Genomic DNA, 23925 nt, shown 5'->3' on the forward strand with positions numbered 1-23925 from the left:
GTAGTCACCCAACTAAATATATCTCAACACACAAGACCCTTCTTGTCATCCTCATCATTTGCTAGGGGACTCTGCTTTCAGGACTCAATACCCCATCTCCTTGTGGGGAAGTAAGAAGGCAAGAGAAGCAGCCAAGGTTGAGGGCAAAGTTCATTGGAGAGCCGTATTATGGGGGCAATTATTGGTATTGTGCCTTTTGCTATTTTTAATGTTGAAAAATTACTGTTATTTGGGGAGAACAAAGAGGGTACACAGAAAATATATTTAATTTTCAACATGATTAAGTGTAGAAATAGCGATTTTCAGGGAAGTGAGCTCATAAGCAGAAAGAGTATAAAAGAACATTATATCTATAATGTTTTATTGATGTATTCTGATGTCTGGTAAGCTTTTTTATAGCTTTGATCTTGTTTAGTTTTTTTGCTTTTCATCTCCAGATCTTCTATGCCATTTATCAGTTTTTTCATACTTGAATGAAATATTTGTTTATTTTAAGATCATTTCTTGCAGTTTCTGGCCCAGTAAGTATACAATAATTTCAGACCATGAAGACCCCTACTGAAATCTGGAAGAGCATGAAGCCTTTGTATGTGATCTTAAGATAACATTGTTCTTGGCCTTACGATGAACTGTATATGTATATCTGCTTTGAGACATAATAATTACTTTAATTTTTTAAGACTTTGATTATATTTAATGTCCTGGCTTGATGAAATGTTAGAGTATAAAGGAAATACATTTTCCTTCTTAAAAATGTTTTATGATGATTTTCTCTCCCTGTGGTACTTCCTGATGGCCTGATATTATGTCACGTATAATTGGATTGATGCTCGGTCTGAAAATTTCTTTTTCTTCTTGGCAGCATGGGGTAACCTTGGAAATGTTCTGAAGAGTCAGAGCAAAATTTCTGAAGCTGAAAGCGCCTACAGAAATGCTTTGTACTACCGCAGCAACATGGCTGACATGCTTTATAATTTGTGAGTATGCCTTGCTTTCTCTGGTTTGGTTCGTCTTTGAAACCTGCAGTGAGAGGGACTGTTGATTTAACTGCTGGAAATGGAGATGATGATAGCTACTGTACTGAAATAGTCTTTTTGTTAATCATGCCTCTGAGACTATTAGGTGGATGGTGGTTGTGATTTCGTTGTTTCGGGCCACATCATCAATATTCATGTGTACTTAGATGTTATGCCTGAATTTTTTGGAAGTAGTATGCCATGTAACATAAATATTGGTTTAAATATTTTTTAGTTCTTAAAATGTTTGTTCCATTAATACTTAGATGAGTTCATAAAATAAGCCTGTTATGTATGAGAGTTATGCAAATCATGTGTTGATTATTAGCATTATTTTTTTTTGAGACAGTATCTCACTCTGCGGCCTGGGCTAGAGTGCAGAGGCACTGTCATAGCTTGCTGCAGCCTCAAACTCCTGAGCTCAAGCAATCCTTCTGCCTTGGCCTCCCAAATAGCTAAGGCTGCAGGTGCCTATCACCATGCCTGGCTAATTTTTAAATTTTTTTGTAGAGATGGGGACTCACTATATTGCCCAGACTGGTGCCTAACTCCCAGCCTGAAGCAGTTCTCTTGCCTCACCCTGCAAAGTGCTGGGATTATAGGTGTGAACCACTGTGCCCAGCCTTGATTATTAATGATAGATTTTGTCTTCCATTAAAAAAAAAATTGCTGTATCAAAGTATATATATAGAATATGTGCTACACCAGAAAAGTGAGCGAGTAAGGTTATGGTTCTTTTTTGTTTTCCTCTTCATAGGCACTGATGATTATCAGTGAGGTTGGGATAGTTTAGAATGTTCTTGTATGTTGGGTGAGAAAAATCCCTAGGGGAAAAACTGGTTTTGTTCTTTGAGTGGACAGTCCTAGCTGGTACAATGACATGTGAGTAGATAAATGCAACCCAAACTCAGATCTCTTCTTTGTCTCTTATATTTATGAGAACATTTTGTTTATAAGTAACAGAAATCCAGTTTAAGCTTGCTTGAACACACCAGAGAATGTATAAACTCCCCTAACTGGAAATTCCTGGGTTGACTAGATGCAGGCCTAGTTAGATCCAGTGCCTGATTTTGTTTCAGGAATGTTTCTCCATTTTGTGGCTCTGGTTTCTTCTGGGTTTGCTCCATTTTCTGTGGTACTCTATAACGATGGGAAAGATGACTCCTGTACCTTTATAAACATAGATAGCATCCTTACTCTTCTCAATCTCAGAAGCAAAGAGAACTGTTTTGTCTCAGTGTCTGTATTAATCCCGGAAAAAGTTGTTGGACTGACCCTCCTGCAGTCCTGTGCCCTCTCTTGGTTGAAACACTGAGTGATGTGGGAGGGGCAACGAGTCATTCCCATTGACAGCACCTCCAGAGTTGGAATGGAATGGAGGAAAAACAGTTCTCTATAGGAAGATGACTGATCCTAGGAAAAATAAGATGCTTGCTGCTTGTGTTTAATGAACGCTGTGTGATATTGACAGTATCAAACTAATCTGTAAACTTTTAAAATATGTATTTATGCTCTGGTTAGCTGAATCTTTTGTATTGGCTAAGTCTAAAGGCACAGATACTTAAAAAATAACTAAAAATAAACAAAAAATCTAGATATTTAAGGGAAAGCAGACAGGATGAGCTCAGTTTAATTTTGTGTTCATACATTGAGCTCGTGTTTAACCTCGTAGGCTTTAACACTGGAATCTCAATCTAGCGGCCTATGGTCTGAATTAGGTCAGCAGATATGTTTTGTGTCGGCTTTCACAGTGTGTAATTTTTTTCTTTGTCACCTGGAATTCTTTCACATGAAGCACACCTGCTCCAGACCACTGTTCCTTCTACCCACTCCTCTTCTGTGTCCTGCTTCACCATGTATCTTACCATCTTCTTTGCTGAACTAATTTGAATTTGTATCCTTTTCTTTTCTTGAATGAAAATACGTATCTAGGTACTCCTACAAAGGCCCAAGTCCTCTTCATCTAAATAGTGTTATATTACTATATTGTTATTACTATTTTTATTTTATGAAAAAGAATCTTATGAGTTTAATATATTCATACATATGTTCTTTACACTTTGTGCCTCTGAAAGTGATGTCAAAGGGGGCCTCTTGCCTTGCAGTATGGGATATTACTTTTCTGGTTCCGATCCTTCATACATTTTTGGAAGAAAAGTAAGCTGAACAACAAACACCTCTTCATTGAAATGTTTCTGTCTGTCTTATCCATAGTCCCTGGTTAAAACGTTGCCCACCTCTTTGTGATACCTGTTGGACAAGGTTTCAGAGTGTTTATCCAGGCTTATTCTTTACTGAGAAGAGAAATGTATTCAATTAGAAAATTTCACTTGACATGTAATTTTAAAATTACATCTTAAGACTGTCTGTCTGTGGATGCATATGTAAATCATGACAGCGTATGAATTGACCTTCCCAAACCCTAGTGAAAAATCTTTGCTGGAAAACTGGTTATTGACAAGATCAGTTTTTCCCCCTAATTGTTGGAAATAGGTTATGTCATAAGTGCCAAATATAGTTCCACAATATTTTTTACTAATATGATGGGTCTTTAAACCACACTTATCTGTTACCCTAAATGGAGGAGCTTAAATTCCACAATAAATATTGGCAATGATTTGGAAGTATTGGCTTTGACAGAATTCTGATATCAATAATTCTATTTTAAAATAGGTAAATTTTTCAGTGATTTTAAATAAAATATTTAAAAAATACACCAAGATAGATCCTTGGCAATATATAATATTATAAATATGTCTGGTATCATATTTATAGGAACAAACATTTTTTCTTCTTTTTGCATAGGTAGAAAAAAGAAAAGTTTTCTCATAGAAAGTTTAGAGACTGTTAAATAGTAAATTTTAGTTTTGAGATGTACATCATTTTCTCTGGTGTACAGAAGTTACTCCTTGTTCTATCTTAACTCCTAAAAGAGAAGGAAATTGCTTTGCTCAGTCTTTCTAGGACACATAACGTGATAATACCCCTGTGAGATAATAGCATGCATTAATCACTTGTCCTATCATCAGTCATCAGTTACAGTTACGTCTCTTAAAGATGTTTATGACAGGGGCCTAGAACAAACCTATTTGTATTAATTGGCATGGAATACCTACATTTGTTCATGCATTTTAGAAGGTTTAGGGAATCGTAAGCTTCTGTTAGGCCCTCAACATAACTTCTACATCTAAGTAGCACATAGGAATATTGTTATAGGTAAAGATAGAGGAAAAATAGAAATGACCTTGGAAAATATAAAGTAAGCAATAGTATGAGAGATGTAGATTTATATCTGAAATTTAAGGAACATTACCTTATAAGATCATAAATATTTGAGGACAGCTTTTCTCAGGAATGAAATCAAATTATATCCAAGAGGTACACAAAGAGTTATATTCCGTGTTTGTAAAATGATGGGATAATTTTAATTTTCTTTCTTTAGTAGCAGTAGCTTCAATTACCTCTGTGTGCTAAATGTTCTTCTTAGTTCTTTACATATGTTATCATAGCTTTTCTTCAAAGGAAGTCTGTAACACAAGGAAGCTGAGACTCAGGTAATGTGTCTAAGGTCACACAGAAAGTAAATAGAGGAGCCAATATATGAACCTAAGACATTCTGATTGTGTATCTGTGCTACACTTGTATTTCTTTTTTAATTTTTAAAATTATACTTTAAGTTCTGGGATACATGTGCAAAACGTGCAGGTTTGTTACATAGGTATATACACGTGCCATGGTGGTTTGCTGCACCCATCAACCCGTCATCTATATTAGGTATTTCTCCTAATGCTATCCCTCCCCTAGCCCCCCACCCCTTGACAGGCCCTGGTGTGTGATATTCCCCTCCCTGTGTCCATGTGTTCTCATAGTTCAACTCCCACTTATGAGTGAGAACATGTGGTGTTTGGTTTTCTGTTCCTGTGTTAGTCTGCTATGAATTATGTTTTCCAGCTTCATCCATGTCTCTGCAAAGGATGTGAACTCATCCTTTTTTATGGCTGTATAGTATTCTGTAGTGTATATGTGCCACATTTTCTTTATCCAGTCTATCATTGATGGGCATTTGAGATTGTTCCAAGTCTTTGCTGTTGTGAAAACTGCTGCAATAAACATACTTGTGCATGTGTCTTTATAGTAGAATGATTTATAATCCTTTGGGTATATACCTAGTAATGGGATTGCTGGGTCAAATGGTATTTCTGGTTCTAGATCCTTGAGGAATCGCCGCACTGTCTTCCACAGTGTTTGAACTAATTTAGACTCCACCAACAGTGTAAAAGTGTTGCTATTTCTCCATATCCTTTCCAGCATCTGTTGTTTCCTGACTTTTTAATGATCGTCATTTTAACTGGCTTGAGATGGTATCTCATTGTGGTATTTCTTTAGGCAGAAATAAACCAAAGTTTTGGGAAAAAAGCCTCAATATATATGTTTCAAATTTAGAAAAAATAACCTTTACATATAGAAATAAAATATTTAGAATTAAATCTATCAGAGAATATAAGGTTTTAGTAACTGTTAGTGAGTTTACTGAACTCATGGTATAGAATTTTGGTAAAAAAATTATCACTGGGTTTGCATACCTGTGCTAAGAGCTGCCTTCAAGAAGCAAGTGCTACAGAAGGCATTTTTAATTCTAAATCTGTTAATTGTAATGTCATTTGATATCATTTGAATCCGTGCTTACAGACAGTAGTTATATAATATGAAATTTAAACAGTATTTAATTCTATTCTTAATAACAATAGATATCATGCATTTATTGTACAGCCTTGTATTTAGCCTTTTATTCATATTGTCAAATTTACTAAAATCTGATATTTCATACAAGAAATTATTAAGACCAGGTTTAACAGATTTGCATTATGATGTTGATTTGTCTTTTCATGTATAATACATTTGCAGAGACAAAGCAGATGAATCATGGCTCAGTGATTTATAGTCATATTTTATGAATATAGAGTTCACTTTCAACCTCTTCACTACACCACTCACTGCAATGTGAAATGTAATAGATATTTAGACTAAGAAATAGTCAATGTCCTTTTGTTGTTGTTATGAATTTGTTTTGGTCTGTTCCAAATGATATTTAAAAAGGTAATTCAATAGAACATTAAATATTGTATTAGGAATTAGATTTCAGAATGCAGATGAATTTAACATGCTATAATCAATTCTTGATTATCTTACCTAATGGAAGAATTATGTCTGTTGATGATAGAGATTTTGCTACTATAAGTTTAGTTGTCATTTTGTTCTGTGTTGTAAGAATCTTAGTAAATATCCAATCCGAGAAGCTAAGAAATGAGCAAGAAAATAAACTAAAAATTTAAGAGAAGAGAAAATATAAATAAATCAGAATGCAGAGAAACAATAGGAAGCAATGTATAATCCAAGATCTTGTTCTCTGGAAGATCAGCAGCTTTGGGTAAGGGTAATGTAGGGCAAAATAAAAAATATCAAATATACAATTCTAAGAATGAGAAAAAAGTTATAACTGGATATATGCTTAAAATAATAAAACACTAATAATACATATGAAAATCATACTAATATATACACTTCTTCTTGGAAAATATTAATGGTCAATATTGGCCCAAGAAGAGATAGGCAATCTCAATCAAAAACCTTGGAAAACTTTGGAAACAATATTAAGGAATTATCTCGACAAGGAACTAAGTCAAGGCGTTTCATAAGTGAATTCTGTGAAATCTTTGATGAAGTGATATTTCATGCAATAATTAGACTTCTTATGTATTTTTTATGAAGCCAGATAAAACTGATTGCAATGTATCTGACTAAATTTAACACACAAACACACATACAAGGACAACAACAACAACAAAACAGAACAAAAAGCAAATAAACAAGAACCATACAACCCACAAAAGGCCAGTTACACAACAAATATCAATGTATATACATGTCTTAAAATTAATGTAATGGATGTAGCACATATTAAAGATTTAAACACCATTATCAGATAGGCTTTAGTCTAAGATTTGTGGTGGGATATTTAATATTACAATTAAATTACTATACCCTTTCGATTTAAAAAGTCAGAGGATGAAAAAAATATCATCTCTAGAAATGCCAAGAAGGCATTTGATCAGCAGCTGCCTTGGAAAGCAAACTTATAAATAAACTAGGAATAAATAAATAATTCTATATCATAATAAATATCTGTCAAAAGTTAGTAGTAATGACTACATTTAATGTTGAAGCATAGTGGTCGTTTCTATTAATATTCAGCTTCTTGGGGTAGTGACATTTTCTTATTCATTATTGTATCCCCCATTCCTAGAGAATCTCCAATTGCACTGATTTTTTAAATGAGTTATGAAATCCATATCAGAGCAGAAAATATCCCATTTTTCAATAAGTGATAAGACTAGTAATGAGTATTAGGATAACCACATTCTTTGAACTATGTAAGTATATTTTTATCATTATCACTATATCTGGCTTATAAAGAGCTTTCTTGAATTGGACATTTGTTGTTTCATTTTCTTGCAGTTTCAGAAACAAACATTTATATTAGGGTTGACTCCTGTATTAGTTTCCTAGGACTGCTATAACAAAAATACTACAAGGTACATAGCTTAAATAGAAATTTATCATTTCACAGATCTGAAGACTAGAAATTCAAAGTCAAGGTGTTGGCAGGGCCATGCTCCCTCTGAAACCTGTAAAATAATCCTTCCTTGCCTTTTTTTTTGTGGTTTCTTGGCAATCTTTAGCATTTCTTGTCTTGCAGCTGCGTAATTCCAATCTCTGACTTCGTTGTCACATGATGTTGTCTTGTGTATTTCTATCTTCACATGGCCGTCTTCTTAAAAGGACATCAGTCATATGGGATTGGCGCCTACCTATAATAATGAATTACATCTGTAATGATCCTGTTTCCAAATAAGATCACATTCTGAAGTAGTGGAGGTTAGGACTTCAACATCTCTTTTGAGGGGTTGAGGGGGACATAATTCACCCCATCACATTTCCTTACCTCCCTGTTTGTAGCTTCAGTGTAAAAGAGATAGGGCCCAGCCAGTAATTTTTAATGGGGAGAGTGAAAGAGTGAGACAGGTAAGACTCCTTTAAAAAGCTAACATTTTGAACAAATGTCAATGGCGTGTGTGTGTGTGTATGTGTGTATGTGGATGTATGTGTAGGTATCCCTGTACATATATATAAAATGATGCCAAGAAATCTCATGGGGAGAGGTAGTTTAGGTTGAGACAGCAATGAAAGAAAGATGTGGTGAAGAATTGACACCGTAGATTCAATCCTTTTTTTTTTTTTTTTTTTTTTTGAGACAGTCTTACACTGTCCCCCAGGCTGGAGTGCAGTGACGTGATCTCAGCTCACTGCAACCTCCACCTCCCAGGTTCAAGCGATTTTCTTGCCTCAGCCTCCTGAGTAGCTGGGATACAGACACCCACCACCACACTCGGCTAATTTTTATATTTTTAGTAGAGACGGGGTTTCGCCATGTTGGTCAGGCTGGTCTCGAACTCCTGACCTGAGGTGATCCACCCACCTCAGCCTCCTAAAGTACTGGGATTACAGGCATGAGTCACTGTGCCCGACCTTTTTAGATTCAATCCTAATAAGGGTATGAGGGATGTTCTTGAAAATTCAGGGCCAGGTTTTGAGAATATTTGAGAGGTTAGAATGGTCAGAGATTGCAGAATGCAATTGGTGAGACTACTTGACGTAGAGTTTAAAAACAGAGTTTGGCCTGTGAGAAGTGACGACTGGTGGAAACGTAAGGAAAAGTAATACTTCAGGACGGGGTTTCCTACCAAGCTCCATAGTAGGGAGTATGTGTTGGGGATAGAGGGAGGTGTCTAGGTGATGCCAGGTAAGCCGATTGGTCTCCCAAAATAGATAATTTCAGAGAGATTATCAAGCAGGAGTGCCCAGAAGTGTTGGGCATGTCTGACAGAGCGAATGAGACTGAGAGATTTTGTTATAATGCTGTTGGCTTGAGGTCACCAGTGCTCTTGGTGTACAACTCAGCTGGCCCTTTACTAATTCCTGGAATGAAGTGGGGCAGCTTGCAGGTACCTGTGTTTTCATGTGGCAAGAGCAGGGCCTAACGCCTAGTACATAACGTTCATTTTGTTTTAATTGGTAAATATCAATTAATACACAAATATGCTCTTGTGAAACATTCAAATAATAATACTGAAGAATATGGAGTAAAACATAGAAGTCCCTATTATTGCATTCCTCATATCCTTTTCCTCCTCTAATATAGATCTTACCACGTTTTTGGTAAGCATTTATACATGTGGTTATGTATACACTTTCAAGTTTTTTCCCCTGCATATATGAATCATTATTAATTTTTGACTTTTTTATGTGTGTGCAGATAGGTCAGAATTCGTATAATTGTCTTCATTTTAAGTTGTTTATATTGGAGGTGTTAAGATCAACAACATTAATGAATGCTCAGTGGGATGATTTCAAAACTATATTGCTTCATTTTCCATTTTTCTAATTACAAGTGGAGTTGAGTAATTTTTCTTATGTTAATTGGCTCTTTGTAATTTTCCTGAGGATTTATTGTTCATATTTCTTGCCTAATTTTCTATTGTATAGGCTTTTTTCTTTGTCTTACTGAGTCGTAGGGTTGAAAACTTATGTGTAAGCACACACACCTGTTTTGCATATATTTTCAATTAATTTTTAACGTATCATTTTTACTTACAGCATTTAGTGTATGTAACTTTAATTTCTATACAGAAAAAATCCCTAAGTTCTCTAATTTAAACCCTCTGTATTTTGTGTCTCTCTGAAAATGACCCTTTGTAGCCTAATATGCTTTTAAATTTGATATTTTTGGGGTAGTCTTAAAGTTATTTTTGCTTTTTTGTTTAGATCATCAGTCTACTCTGGATTTATTATTTTTTGTATTAAGGTATAATTTTTTCCAATGAAAACTAAAATTCTCATTATAATTTACTGGATACTTACTTATCGCCCAGAATAAATTTACCTAAATTGGATGAGTTTACCTATCCAATTTATTGGATAGCTACCTATCACTTAGAGTAAATCCCTATATAAACGCAGTTCATTGCTATGGACTCTATTCTGTTCTGTTGGTAACCCCTGTCAAGATCAAGTTGTTTCACCTACTATAATTTGTAGGAAATTTATATTTTAAAAGGCAAACCTCTCATCCTTGTTATTTGTTTCCCACACTTCTTGATTATTCCTGTGTGTTTTATCTTCAATGTGAACTTGACCCATAGACTTCTTAAGTTAACTGGAAGTCCAGTTAGGGTTTTCATTGGTTTTGCAGTGATTGTATATTAAAGTGAGGAGAGCTGATATTGTTATGCTCTTGAATTTTCTCTTCCAGATACATGTATTTCTTTTTCTTTCTTTTCTTTTCTTTTTTTTTTGAGACAGAGTTTCGCTCTTGTTGCCCAGGCTGGAGTGCAGTGGTGCGATCTCGGCTCACAGCAACCTCCGCCTCCCATGTTCAAGCCATTCTGCCTCAGCCTCCGGAGTAGATGGGATTATAGGCATGCGCCACCAAGCCCGGCTAATTTTGTATTTTTAGTAGAGATGGGGTTTCTTCATGTTGGTCAGGCTGGTCTCAAACTCCGGACCTCAGGTGATCCTCCCGCCTTGGCCTCCCAAAGTGCTGGGATTACAGGTGTGAACCACCACGCCCGGCCAGATACATTTATTTCTACATTTCTTTCAATTTTCAAGATTTATTAAAATTTTGTATTTGGTTCTCAAAGGTCTCACATATTTGAGGTTAATTTATTCTTAGTTTTTTAGAAATTATTTTTAATAATGAGAATTAGATTTTTTTCTCTTTTATTCTATTCTAAATTGGTCATTCCTGGTTATTTAGATGTTTTTCTAGATATGCCTAATTTCAATTTTTTGCTGTTGTTTCTGTATCATAAATCTTACTTTCATTAGAAGGTTCTTTCTTGGAATTTTCCCAAATATGTTTTCCTTTTTTTTTTTCCTCGGGTGGGGCCTCTGCACATACTATTTGTGCTGCCTGCAACATTCTGTCTCTTTCCTTCCCCTTCTGACCTCTTTCCACCCCTTATGACATCTCCCTATCCTACCACCCACCTTTTTTGCATAATACCTATACATCCTTTTTTTTTCTCAGCTTAAGCAACACTTTCTGGGGGAGGTTTCTGGATACCTCTCCCACTTTCAGATGTGAAAGCCTCCTAGATCTCACAAAGCCACTAATACTTGGCTCTTTTTAATCTGGATCATGTTAACATTTGTGATAGTATGTGCCTCTTTATATAAAGGAACATAGTATCACAAATGTTAACATGATCCAGATTATAAAGAGCCAAGTATTTATGGTATTTGTGATACCATGTCCTATACCAGATAAAGGAACATGGTATCACAAAATACCATAATGGAGAATACATAAATACGATATAAAGGGAACATGATGTCATATATATAAAGGAGAACATGGTATCACAAATGTTAATATCCAGATTAAAAAGAGCCAGGTGTTAGTTGCATTGTGATATTTAGGAGGGAGATCTATCTTTCTTCCATTTTTTTAAAAGATGGGATCTCACTGTGTTACCAGGCTAGATTTGAACTGCTGGGCTCCAGTGATCTTCCTGCCTCAGCCTCCCAAGTAGCTGGGACTATAGGCACATGACACCACACCTGGCTCAGTGCCCACGTACCATTTTCCCTTAGCACTGAGCACAATACCAGGCACATAGGCTTCAAACTGTGTATATGTTAATAAACTAACGAATGAATTAATAAGCTAATGAGTTAAATCATGCATATGTTGATTAATAACCTAATGGGCTAATTAATGAGATAATTAATAAACTAATGAGGAATCTAATAACTGGATATAAATCAACAAAGTTCACGTTTGCTGACCCCTTCTCCTGTCCTTGAAACCTGTCTGACCCACTTCTTTTCTAGCTTGCATTACTGGCCATGTGTTCTTATCTGATTCTGAATGTTGATTGATTCCACAACTTTTATCTATTATATAGGTCTTTGAAACAATCATTGTCCACAAAGCATAAAAGCAGTAAAATTCTCTCCCTGAGACCATTGTTTCTGTATACCTACTGATGTGGGATAATGATTTTTTGTTGTTGTTTTTGTTTTGTTTTGTTTTTTGAGATGGAGTCACACTCTGTTGCCCAGGCTGGAGTGCAGTGTCACGATCTTGGCTCAGTGCAACCTCTGCTTCCCAGGTTCAAGCAATTCTCCGGAGTAGCTGGGATTACAGATATGCGACACCATGCCCGACTAATTTTTGTATTTTTAGTAAAGATGGGTTTTCACCGTGTTGGCCAGGCTGGCCTTGAACTCCTGACTTCAAGTGATCCGCCTGCCTCAGTCTCCCAAAGTGCTGAGATTACAGGCATGAGCCACCGCACCGGCTGGGATAATGATTTTGAAATATAGTCTTACAAACTCTATTATTAAGGATTGAGTTCTCTTTTCTTTCTTCCTACCAAACCCTGGGTATATTTTCTTTATTGAATACACATTGAAAACATATTTTAATTCAGAATTGATAAGAGAATACAATGAATATGTTGCTTAAATGGATAATCAGCCAAGGGATGTTTCAGCAAAATACATTTCAATAGCTCCATTTGTTAATCAGAAAAAATTAAATAGTAAATAGTGAAGTATATACTTGTATTCTGATTTATTATTAATAGGATAAGATGTTTCATGGTTCTTAAAATATCAGTCTCTCCTTTAGAGGGCTACTTGGGGTATAAGTGGCTATATAACTGACTTTTGTTCATGGAAACATATTGTTTAAATTTGTCTTTTAGTTTTTCAATTCCAATTTGTAGAGTTACTATAATATTTTTCTATAGGAAAAACATAAGAATATAAATAGCCTTTTGAAAAAAATTTTGAAAGTAAAAACAGTAATTATTTGAAACTAGGGCAAATTGACGATGTTTAATGATTTCATCAACCAGCTATACATTTGTGAATGTAAATTCTTGAATATATTTTAACATTAAATTATCCATTCTTGAGTTTTGGCCAAGACATACTATATTCAAGAAATTTAGCTAAGTCGTTCTTGTCAAGATGCCAGACATGGATTAAGACAAGAATTACTACATGATGACCTGGACGTCTGCAGGATGGTAAAGGAGAAGTCAGAAAGGATTTTATGGAGAAGCTAGAGTTAAAATACATCTAGCTTAATTTTTTATTTAGAAAAAAAAAAAGATGAAACATTTTCTATTGCAGGTTTTATGCTATTTAGAATCATGTGTGATTATTAGTTAAAATTATAAATTGTATATAACATAAAATTTTATCTTGCAGCATTCATTGGTTTTCAGTAAGTTGCTGCAAGTGGTCTTAGGAAAGAAGCTGATCTGTTCAGGTGCCTGGTGCTTAGTTGCCTGGGGTGATTCGTCCTGGAGAGAGCTACTTATGTAAACAAAGCTTGCTGAAGGCTAAGAAAGTCCCTCTATGTCGGTGTTTTTAAGAGATTTCGTTTATTATATTGTCATAGGTACTAGAATGACTCAAAATCTGAGCAAGTCTATATGGGAATCACAAGTTTGTTTAACAAGCTTGTCTCTCAATGTGTTGAAAACATTTAATTTGTAACAGCATCAATCCAAGTAGTATTGGATGAATAAATTTATAATGACATTCGTCGAAGACAGCTTGATGCTATGAAACCTCTTGGCTGCAGCTCCTCCTTTCCTAGAAAGTGCTGAGACAATTGTTATTGGCATTTGACTCTAAATTTACTTTTCCAGAGCTTTCAAAGTTTCATCACCTCCTGCTCCCTACACACTTTTACATTTTGTACTCAGTTGTTGCACTAATATGGTCAGACAGTCACACTTCATACCTGCTAGTTTTGGAGGTATCTTTTTTGTCCACAGTTGATCTTGCACCCCTGTTCTCTGATTCATTGTAATTGATTTTACAGTTTAGCTCTCAAGGTGAAATTTATCTTCCTGCCATTCAAAATCTGCAATTCTTATAGTACCTATTTCAAACATCACTAGTTTTCACATGATTCTGAGAAAGAATGAACAATTCTAAAGTTCAGTCAAGACTGATTATGTCTTTTGAGTATATTTATAAATATGAATTTACATTTTAGAAATAAGGGTCCATTAATTTAGTCAATGGAATACCTTCAGAGTGATAGACATCGTATTAAAAGCTGGGAATAAGCTGAGAGTGTAGTTTCTACTCTCAAGTAACTTGAAGTCTGGATGTAAAAATAGAATGTTAAGTAATAAAGTGAAATCTTTTTGGAGTGATATGCTTATATTATCGTGACAAGGTATACAAAGAAACGTAAATCAGCCTGAAGGAAAGAGAAATGGAAAAGAAAAGAATAGAGGAGTCATACTAGAAAGACAGGTAAGTAAGGTGGTTTTGGGGAATTACTTTTCAGTTTTGGCTAAGTTTGAGATGACTATTGAACATCCACTGGGCAACTGGAATGTGTTCCCATAGTTCAGGAGAGCATTTTGAGCTAAAGGGTATAGATTTTGGTGTCATAATTATGTAAATTAAAACTGAAAATAAGTAATGTGTGTGTGAATAATATGCCTAAGAATAAATGGAAGAACCATGGGTGGAATCCTAGGGAATACTGATATTTAAGGAGATCGATAGAAAAAGTAGAACCCTGGCTGGGCATGGTGGCTCACACCTGTAATCTCAGCACTTTGGGAGGCCGAGGCGGGTGGATCACAAGGTCAGGAGATCGAGACCATCCTGGCTAACATGGTGAAACCCCATCTCTACTAAAAATACAAAAAATTAGCTGGGCGTGGTGGTGGGCGCCAATAGTCCCAGCAACTCAGGAGGCTGAGGCAGGAGAAAGGTGTGAACCCGGGAGGTGGAGCTTGCAGTGAGCCGAGATTGCCCCACTGCACTCCAGCCTGGGTGACAGTCTCACAAAAAAAAAAAAAAAAAAAAAAGGGAAAAAGAGGAAGTAGAACCCTAAAGTTGGCTTAAGGAGTACAGTAAAAGACTAAGTTGTGTGATGTCATTGAAGCTGTTGGTTAGGACAGTAAGATGGGAGAAAATGGCCAAAACCATGTACTACAGAGGAGTTAAATATTTCTATGGACTTTTTTGTGTCCCCATGGGAAAAAAGATAGTGACATCAGTCCTAGGTGTAGAAACTTAAACATGTTATTCACTTCTCCTCTATGTGGTATTCAGAGAACAGCATGTTGCTATCACCAAACTAAGGATATCATTCAGAGAGTGAATTTATCTTATGAAATATATGGACACAAAGACCAAAGAACTGAGATTCACACTAGGAGGTCCTTGATGGCTGGAGATGTAAATTAATATGTATTTGTTTCTATCACATAGTGAGGTCTTCAGTACTTCCTTGGTTCTTAAATGCTTTCAAATCGAATTGAATCAAACAACTGATTTGACACTCATTCCTTTTATAGCAATGGAAATTGGTGTCTAGAATTGCCTGCTGAACTAACTATTAAGCCTTGCACTCTCCACTCTACCCCAAAGCAGAATTGGGGGAAATCAGAATCCTTTTAGAAATTGGAGCCTGGCAAAAGAAAGATTGACTCATTCCTATGCTCATTTGTATTAAAGGTTTTCTCTTACAAATGTAGCTGCAAAATGGTATTAAGTAGAAATATTCATTCAAGAGTGTAGAGTGAGTTAAACTATTTTCCATATTGGAAAAATGGTGAAAGACATTTTTCTGCAATCTCATTAAAAGGCCTTTAATTTTATAGTCATTTTCATCCAGGACACTGTAGGTAAATTTGAGGACATATATTAGAAAACCCATAAAAGAGGTTCATAAAGAAGTTCATAATCACATCCTGTTTTAATGCCTTTTGTTTGGTTTAACTTTAAAACTGATTGAAAGTTGCTTAAATGGCCAGAAGCTTTCTGTTGTTCCTAAAATTACGCTAACATGGAAAGTGCAGGCTGATGTGCAGCAGAATTTCAAGTAAATTAATTTCAATTTTCTCAGAAGGAGGTTTTGCATTATGAAAAAAGTTTCTTATTTTTCTGCTCCTGAAGAAAAATGAACAGATGTAAATTTATTTGTGTAGCTGCAATCAGTCCTCTGCAGATTTCCAATTACTGTGAGTTAAGAATTATTTCCTAGACAACCAGGAAATATAGTAATATTGTCTTTCACTTAATTTACTTTCTTTCTTGTACAAAACCTAACTGTGGTTTCCACTATATGATGGAAAAGTTGCTTAAAGTATAATTGAAGTTTGAAGACATCTGGATATTTAGATGATAATGAATTTAAAAAATGAATGTGTCATCTGCTGCTTATTTTTTCTTATATATTATTTATACTAAATACTATATTATTTCTATAGCTAAATTATATCACTCATTTCTTTCAATTCTTTGCTTCAATGTTACTCTCTGAATGAGACCTCCTAGCCAATTGTATTTAAATTAGCAACCCCTCTACCTCTCTCACACTTCTGCTCCCCTATACTTTATTCTTTAAAACATTGCATGTATTACCTTCTAGTGAACTATATAATTTACTACCTATAATGACAAATAATGATATTAAAATAAATGTAAGCCTACTTTACTTTGTATATTCCTAAAATGCAAGCTTCACGAAAGCATTGTTTTTGTATATATTCTTAGTGTCTACAATAGTGCTTAGCATATGTGTTCAATAAATATTAGTTGCATGCACATTGATTTAGGTACATACATTTTCCTTAAATTCCTCATGTGTGAAGGGTGTACATAGATTACTTTAGAATCTTTCCTTCTCTCTTTCTCCCTTCTTCTCTCCCATTTACCCCTGCAGAATTAAAGAATACCTAAAGATGCCCTTTTTGCTTCACATCTCCATTGCTTTTAATCATTGTGTGTCTCATTTCATTTTGCCCCTAGCGACCCTTATTGTTACAGATGATAAGCTGAGGGTGTTTTATGGCACAGGGTTTGGGTAAAAGTGATGCCATCTTGCTATTCTGATGATAAGGAGGACAGTGTGAGGAAATGTCCACCAGCCATCTAGCAATAGCCAGATGGAGCCTTGTTCTAGAAACTACATCTCATCATCAGACTCAGAAGTAGGCATGCACTTTTTTTTTTTTTTTTATTTGAGACGGAGTCTTGCTCTGTCGCCCAGGGTGGAGTGCAGTGGTGCCATCTTGGCTCACTGCAAGCTCCACCTCCTGGGTTCACGCCATTCTCCTGCCTCAGCCTCCCAAGTAGCTGGGACTACAGGTGCCTGCCACCACCACGCCCGGCTAATTTTTTTGTATTTTTTAGTAGAGACGGGGTTTCACCGTGTTAGCCAGGATGGTCTCGATCTCCTGACCTCGTGATCTGCCCGCCTCGGCCTCCCAAAGTGCTGGGATTACAGGCGTGAGCCACCATGCCCGGCCCAGGAATGCACTTTCTTTAACAACAGAAATTTCTGGTTAGAAGAACAATCCAAGCTGTGTTAAGTCTACAGGCTGACTGGGTTTTAACTCCATTGTTATTATAAGGACAGCCTTTAAAAGATGGTATTGTGTTTGAGTGTGTCCCCTGTATAATTTGCCTGTTTGAAATAAAATTTCGTTATAAAAAAATCTCTAAATCTTCAAAGACCAACTTTAGTGTTAGGTGCAAACCTGGGCTGCAAAGTGTGTATCCAGTCTCCTGAAACTGGGTGTTGGAGCAGAGTGCAATTTTTTTTTTTTTGAGACGGAGTTTCGCTCTGTCGCCCAGGCTGGAGTGCAGTGGCGCGATCTCGGCTCACTGCAAGCTCCGCCTTCTGGATTCACGGCATTCTCCTGCCTCAGCCTCCTGAGTAGCTGGGACTACAGGCGCCTGCCACCATGCCCAGGTTATTTTTTGTATTTTTAGTAGAGACGGGGTTTCACCGTGGTCTCGATCTCCTGACCTCGTGATCCGCCCGCCTCGGCCTCCCAAAGTGCTGGGATTACAGGCGTTAGCCACCGCGCCCGGCATCAGAGTGCAATTTTTAATCAAAAGCAACAATTGATGACTTGGAAAAACAAGCAAGTTGGCCATTTTTATGCCCTGTTTTTTTGTTGTTTTGTTTTGTTTTAAAGAATAGTCAAGGGAAATAAGACCAGTAGCCTTATTAAATACAAGGGTAGAATGAATAGAAAAGAGAATAGAAGCAAGTGCTGCTGAGTGTATTTGCCAGTTTTCTCTTAATTTGGCACCTTGATCCCCAAACCTCCATCATTCTGTCCACGTCTCTCAGCCCTTTTTCTCCATTCTTCAGCCTTATCTACCAGTTTGGCTCCTGCTTCCATGACTAAAGCCGCTGAATGATGCCTATGGCAATGAATTGCTCCTCATTCTCTGTGACCCCTGAGTTTAGTGAAGGGAGCCATTCTTTTTCTGCACCAAAATTAAATCAACAAATATAACTTTAGAAAGATTGTTACAGGCCAAGCTCAGTGGCTCACATCTGTAATCCACCACTTTGGGAGGCCACGGCAGAAGGGTCACTTGAGCCCAAAAGTTCAAGACCAGCCTGGGCAATATAGTGAGACCTTGTTTCTATTTAAAAAACAAAAATAGCCAGGCCTGGTGGCAAATGCCTATAGTCCCAGCTACTTGGGAGGCTGAGGTGGGAGAATTCCTTAAGCCCAAGAGATTCAGGCTTCAGTGAGCCATGCTTGTACCACTGCACTCCAGCCTGGACAACAGACGGAAACCCTATCTTAATAAAAAAAAAAAAAAAAAAAAGATTGTTATGAATAGTGTTTTTCTTCTGATTCTGAAGTATTCAGGATAAACCTGCAAGTGAATTGTTGCTAAGTTGAAAAATCTATTCCAAGCAAAATATGTATATATAGCTTCAGACTTTCATTTTTGGAACTCATCTTCCTTATTTTTAAGTTAGAAACTGCTTGTATGACCTAACACCTATTCCTGCTGGTCCATAAGATACATGATACCTTTTCCCCTTTCATAATTTATTGCTTTAACAGCAGACTTTCGTTAGTGCACTGCTGTTAAGGGACAAAGAAAACACCCACTTTGTTGAACATTTATGTTTAAAGTGAGTACATTGCACTAAATCACTGTGTGCCCATGGGGACATCTCTAACCCAGATTATAACCATATCTGTGATGGAATCTTGCCGTGAAGCTTTTTTTTCTTTTTGTAATTTTTTTGAGTGTGTTGATTTCTGTAGAATTCTCAAAAGCTATTTTTTTGTTTTCCTTTTTTCTTCCCTCTGCCTGAACAAACTTGTTTAAGTTAGGTTTTCTTGCTGTGGACTTCCATAGTATATCATACTATACCAAAGCATTCTCAACTCAGCATTGGTGCTGCTTTTTAAATAATCTATCTTTTATACTCATCATTAAACCTCCATAATGGTACTTTCAAAATATGTTTTGAATGAATAAACAAGTCAATCTAACTACATTGAGTTTTACTGAGCAAGAAAGGTTTTGGCTATGCTTGTATTCCAGCATAGGAGTGCCTCTGCAGTGATGACACACTCTCCAACTGATAGGGGTTTCTTCTCCAAGAAATTACATAAAGATTAGACATCCATGTTGGATAGCACCTGTAACTAGCAAAGAATAGATAGTAAATCACTATATAGGTTTAAAGTTAAATCATTTGTGGTTAGTGCCTTTAACTTGTGTTAGATGCTTTTCATTTCTTAATTTTGTTTGTTTTAAATCAAAATTCTCCCAGAGGATGAAGGAAATACTTGAAAGAGATTTGACTGTGATTCCAGAAGATATATATGGACTTACCAGAGTCATATTTGTTTTCATGGGAAGGGTAATGGGGAAAGGGGAAAAGTTTTTTTTTTTTTTATTTTTTAAATTAAATTATCTGGCAACCTTGTACTTTGGAGGCAGCTCAGTGAAATACTTCAGAGCATGTCTTTGGCTTTAAACAGACTTGGCTTCAAATCATTCATGTATTGGTCTTGTGTCTGACCTTAGGCAAATTGTTTAATCCTTGTTTCTCATCTGCAACATTGGGTTGAGTTGCATTATATAATATAAAATACATTAATATAATGTCTAGAAATTCGATATAATTGTATGATAATAAAATCTGAAGAGTTTGTTAGCTGGTAATTTTATTCTATTTCTTAATGTTCCCTGGCTGTGCCATTTTGGGACTATGTCTTAACTCACTGGCAACCACTTCCCTGAAGAGGATTGAGTCCAAAGCACAAGAATAACTCAAGGAAACCCCTTTATAAGTGTATTGGTTGTGATGCATTTCTTGGTAAAATAGAGGTTGACTGTCATTGGGAGGCTGCAGTTTATCACACGATGCAAATTCAAGATGCTTACATGTTGGGAAGTGCATGTATAAATAAGAAAAGAAGAGAAATTTGTTGACTCAGATAATGAAGAAGCAGTGTGTACATGAACCAGAGAGAAAGGGCGGGTATTAATACTTAAGCTAAAAGCAGGCACCTATTCCCAGTGTTGGTGATTTGAAGCCTGATGCCTCTGAATTTGAATCTCATCTTGAGTCTTGCCAGCTACATTATCATGGACAAATTATTTAAATTCTCCCCCTTCATTTTTAGACTCTAAAGTAAAAAGAATAATAATTTCTATTGCTAATTGCAAGGGTGGAAAGAAATAATATGAAAAACTTAAACCGCAAGTATTAATCTTTATTACTTTCTGTTGAGTACTGTTTTTAAACTAGGAAAATATACTCACACCTATTATTTTAACATGTGGAAGAAAATGTAGTCTTAGTTATATATTCAAAAGATAGATACAAAGTAAATTATGCATATATTAATATACAATGTAGTTCTCCGAATCCTAGATCCAACAATAACAACTAGCTGCGTAGATTTAAGTTGCTTAACCATTCTGATCTTTGAACCCTTCATTTTAAGATAAGGTTGATAACTTTATGGGTTCATTGTGAGAAATACATAATAGTTGTAAAGCATCTTGTTCACCACCTGTCACAAAGGTAGTAATGGACTAATATGGAACATAAAGGCTTATTTAGATGTCATAGTCCACGTTCAATCTCAGGAGAAGCACCTTTGTAATGAATACTCCATTTAATCAAGACTTCACAAATTTTTAAACAAATGATACTGTAGTGAGGATATGTTTCTCTTTCTTTAGACTCTAAGGAAAAACTCATATAACATTATTTTCAAAAGCTGCAACTTGTTATTTCTCTAATAATGTTAAAGAATAACGTTTTTGGCAATCCAGCTGAAATACTTAAAAAGTCATTTAGATTGAATGCCTACTGTTTTATATTTAACAGGTTAGAATTTAAAAAAAAAGAACTTCTTTATGAAAGGGTGGCATTATTATACTTTATTTAGTTGTCCAAGTCTAAACAAAATTCAATTTAGAACAAATAATCAGGTCTGTGTCAAAAGAAAGATAACAGAGAGAGGGCTTAACTGTATTTTCTGACACCTACTTGGCAGTTTTGTGACACAAGTGACACACTCTGAAACAGATTTCAGCTTTGGGGACCTATGTAATAGAATCATGTGCCTTCATTTGCCTAGTTTATGTGTGACATGGTGGTGGTTTTTCTGTCCATCTCCTTTTTTCCATTTTTCTTAGTTCAATGAAAGTATAGAGCAGGGAAACAACTAGCTCAATACCCAGTGGAATTTAACTTTTTTTTTTGAAACAGAGTCTCGCTCTGTCGCCAGGCTGGAGTGCAGTGGCACAATCTTGGCTCACTGCAACCTCCACTTCCCGGGTTCAAGCAGTTCTCCTGCCTCAGCCTCCTGAGTAGCTGGGACTACAGGCACACGCCGCCATGCCCATCTATTTTTGTTTTGTTTTGTTTTGTTTTTTTGTTTTTGTATTTTAGTAGAGACGGGGTTTCACCATGTTGCCTAGGCTAGTCTTGAACTCCTAAGCTCAGGTAATCCTCCCGCCTTGGCCTCCCAAAGTGCTAGGATTACAGGTGTGAGCCACCACGCCCAGCTGGAATTTAACCTTTTAAAGAAGGGTACGTCTTTTAATTTTGCTCACAGTACGTATGGTATGCAAAAATCACATAGAATAATGTGGCAGTATTTTAAAAATATGTATTCAATTATGTCTTTCGTAGCAAGTGTGTTAAGCATTTTTCTAATAACTCGAAAGTACGTGTTTTAAAGAAAGTCGGTCATTGACATTTGCATCCTCTATTAGTGCTTTTCTATCCAAAACAATCTTAGTTAAAATGTCATTTTTAACCAGTATTTAACACAGTTTAATTAAGGAAAAGAGAAAGGGAGAGAAATAGAGTATATGATTTGAGAAAAAAAAATATATGAGTAATGAGAATTCTTTTGCTTGGTACTTGAATACAAAGTCTGTTATCCTAAGATAACCTAAAAGTCACAGAAGTGCCTCATGAGACCGGAAACTATAGCTTTGTCTCTGGTATCTCCCGTGGAGCTCAAATTCAATAACTTATATCTCAATAAACTTTTTTTTCTGAGATGAAAATCCTACCTATTTCTATTCTACTTAATAATTTCTGAGTTCCCCTCTTTCTAGTATTTGAATATTAAGAGGATTCATATGCCTTAAAAAAATACTACTAATGTCATTATTCTTTTGGGCAAACAGTGATATCTGTGACCACTCTGATGTCTAGGAGCTTAATTTAAAAGTTCCAATTTCATACACGTATTACATTCTTAAATTATTTAATTTTAATTAAATATTTTAATTCCAAGTTTTATTCTTGGCAGTTGTCTAATCTGGTTATCACTCAAAACCAGACAACTCATACTTTGTATTTATTCAAATGTAATTAAATGAAGTTTTTATTAAAATTTCTCTATGAGAGCTATATTTGATGTTATGTATGTTATAACTTTATATATACACAGAGACACACATACACACACACACACACACACACACACACACACACACACGTATATATGGTTTGTTTGTTTGAGATGGAGTCTTGCTCTGTTGCCCAGACTCAAGTGCAGTGGTGCGATCTCGGCTCACTGCAGCCTCTGCCTCCTGGGTTCAAATGATTCTCCTGCCTTAGCCTCCCTAGTAGCTGGAACTACAAGTGCATGCCACCATGCCCTGCTAATTTTTGTGTGTGGTGTTTTTTTGTTTGTTTTTAGTAGAGATGAGGTTTTACCACTTTGGCCAGGCTGGTCTCGAACTCCTGACCTCAGGTGATCCACCCACCTCGGCCTCCCAAAGTCCTGGGATTACATCCATGAGCCACCACGCCTGGCAGCATTATACATGTTTAAAAACACGAATAACGCATATGGCATTTTGTCAGTTGGGAAGAGGTTGGTTGGCAAGTGATAAGAAACCCAAAATAACGGTAGCTTAAACCAGTTACACATTTTTTTAATCTGTCTTATAAAAAGGGAGTCCAGAGATGTGCAGTCCCTGCTGGTTGGACAGTTTTATAAAGGGCTTAGTGTCCAGGGCTTGTGTTAGTTTTGGTTTGACCTCTACCTCCCTCAACACAGGACTTCTTCTGCCTTACAGCTAGCAGCAAAGAGGTGGGGTAAGAGAGGAAACGCTCTCACTCCTTTCAGGTGATTTCCTAAAGCAATGCAGGATTCTTGTGCTGCTCGTCACATGAGCAAACCTGGCTGCATGTTTGATCGTGGTTCTTTTTATGTTTTCAGTTCCAACACAGTGGCTAGTGCTTATTAGGTACTTAATTCCTAAGCTCTTGTGTCTCTCTAAATTTTGGAATTACTGTAATTAATTCAAGTAGTAGCGACTTATTTACAGTAAGTGAATTTAAAAAGGATTTTAAATTTAATTCCATTTATTGCCAGTGTAGTCACTTGAGAATTTTGCCTCATATCTATTTTATCAAACAAGATTTGGGAGCATTTGTATTTTATGAGTGTACCGTGCTATTAAATTATCAGTTCTGTTGAAT

The 23925-nt window shown here is 36.0% G+C and overlaps 1 protein-coding gene across 1 annotated transcript in view; it reads left to right on the forward strand.

Moving 5' to 3' along the window:
* The window catches only part of TMTC2 (transmembrane O-mannosyltransferase targeting cadherins 2), a 459784-nt gene that overhangs the window by 254064 nt on the left and 181795 nt on the right, over positions 1-23925 (forward strand). Inside the window, 1 exon segment of the mRNA XM_058425778.1 lies at positions 819-977. Coding sequence (XP_058281761.1) covers positions 819-977 — 159 coding nt within the window.

Source organism: Hylobates moloch, unplaced genomic scaffold (assembly GCF_009828535.3).
Source record: "Hylobates moloch isolate HMO894 unplaced genomic scaffold, HMol_V3 SCAFFOLD_12, whole genome shotgun sequence".
Classification (NCBI taxonomy): Eukaryota; Metazoa; Chordata; class Mammalia; order Primates; family Hylobatidae; genus Hylobates; species Hylobates moloch.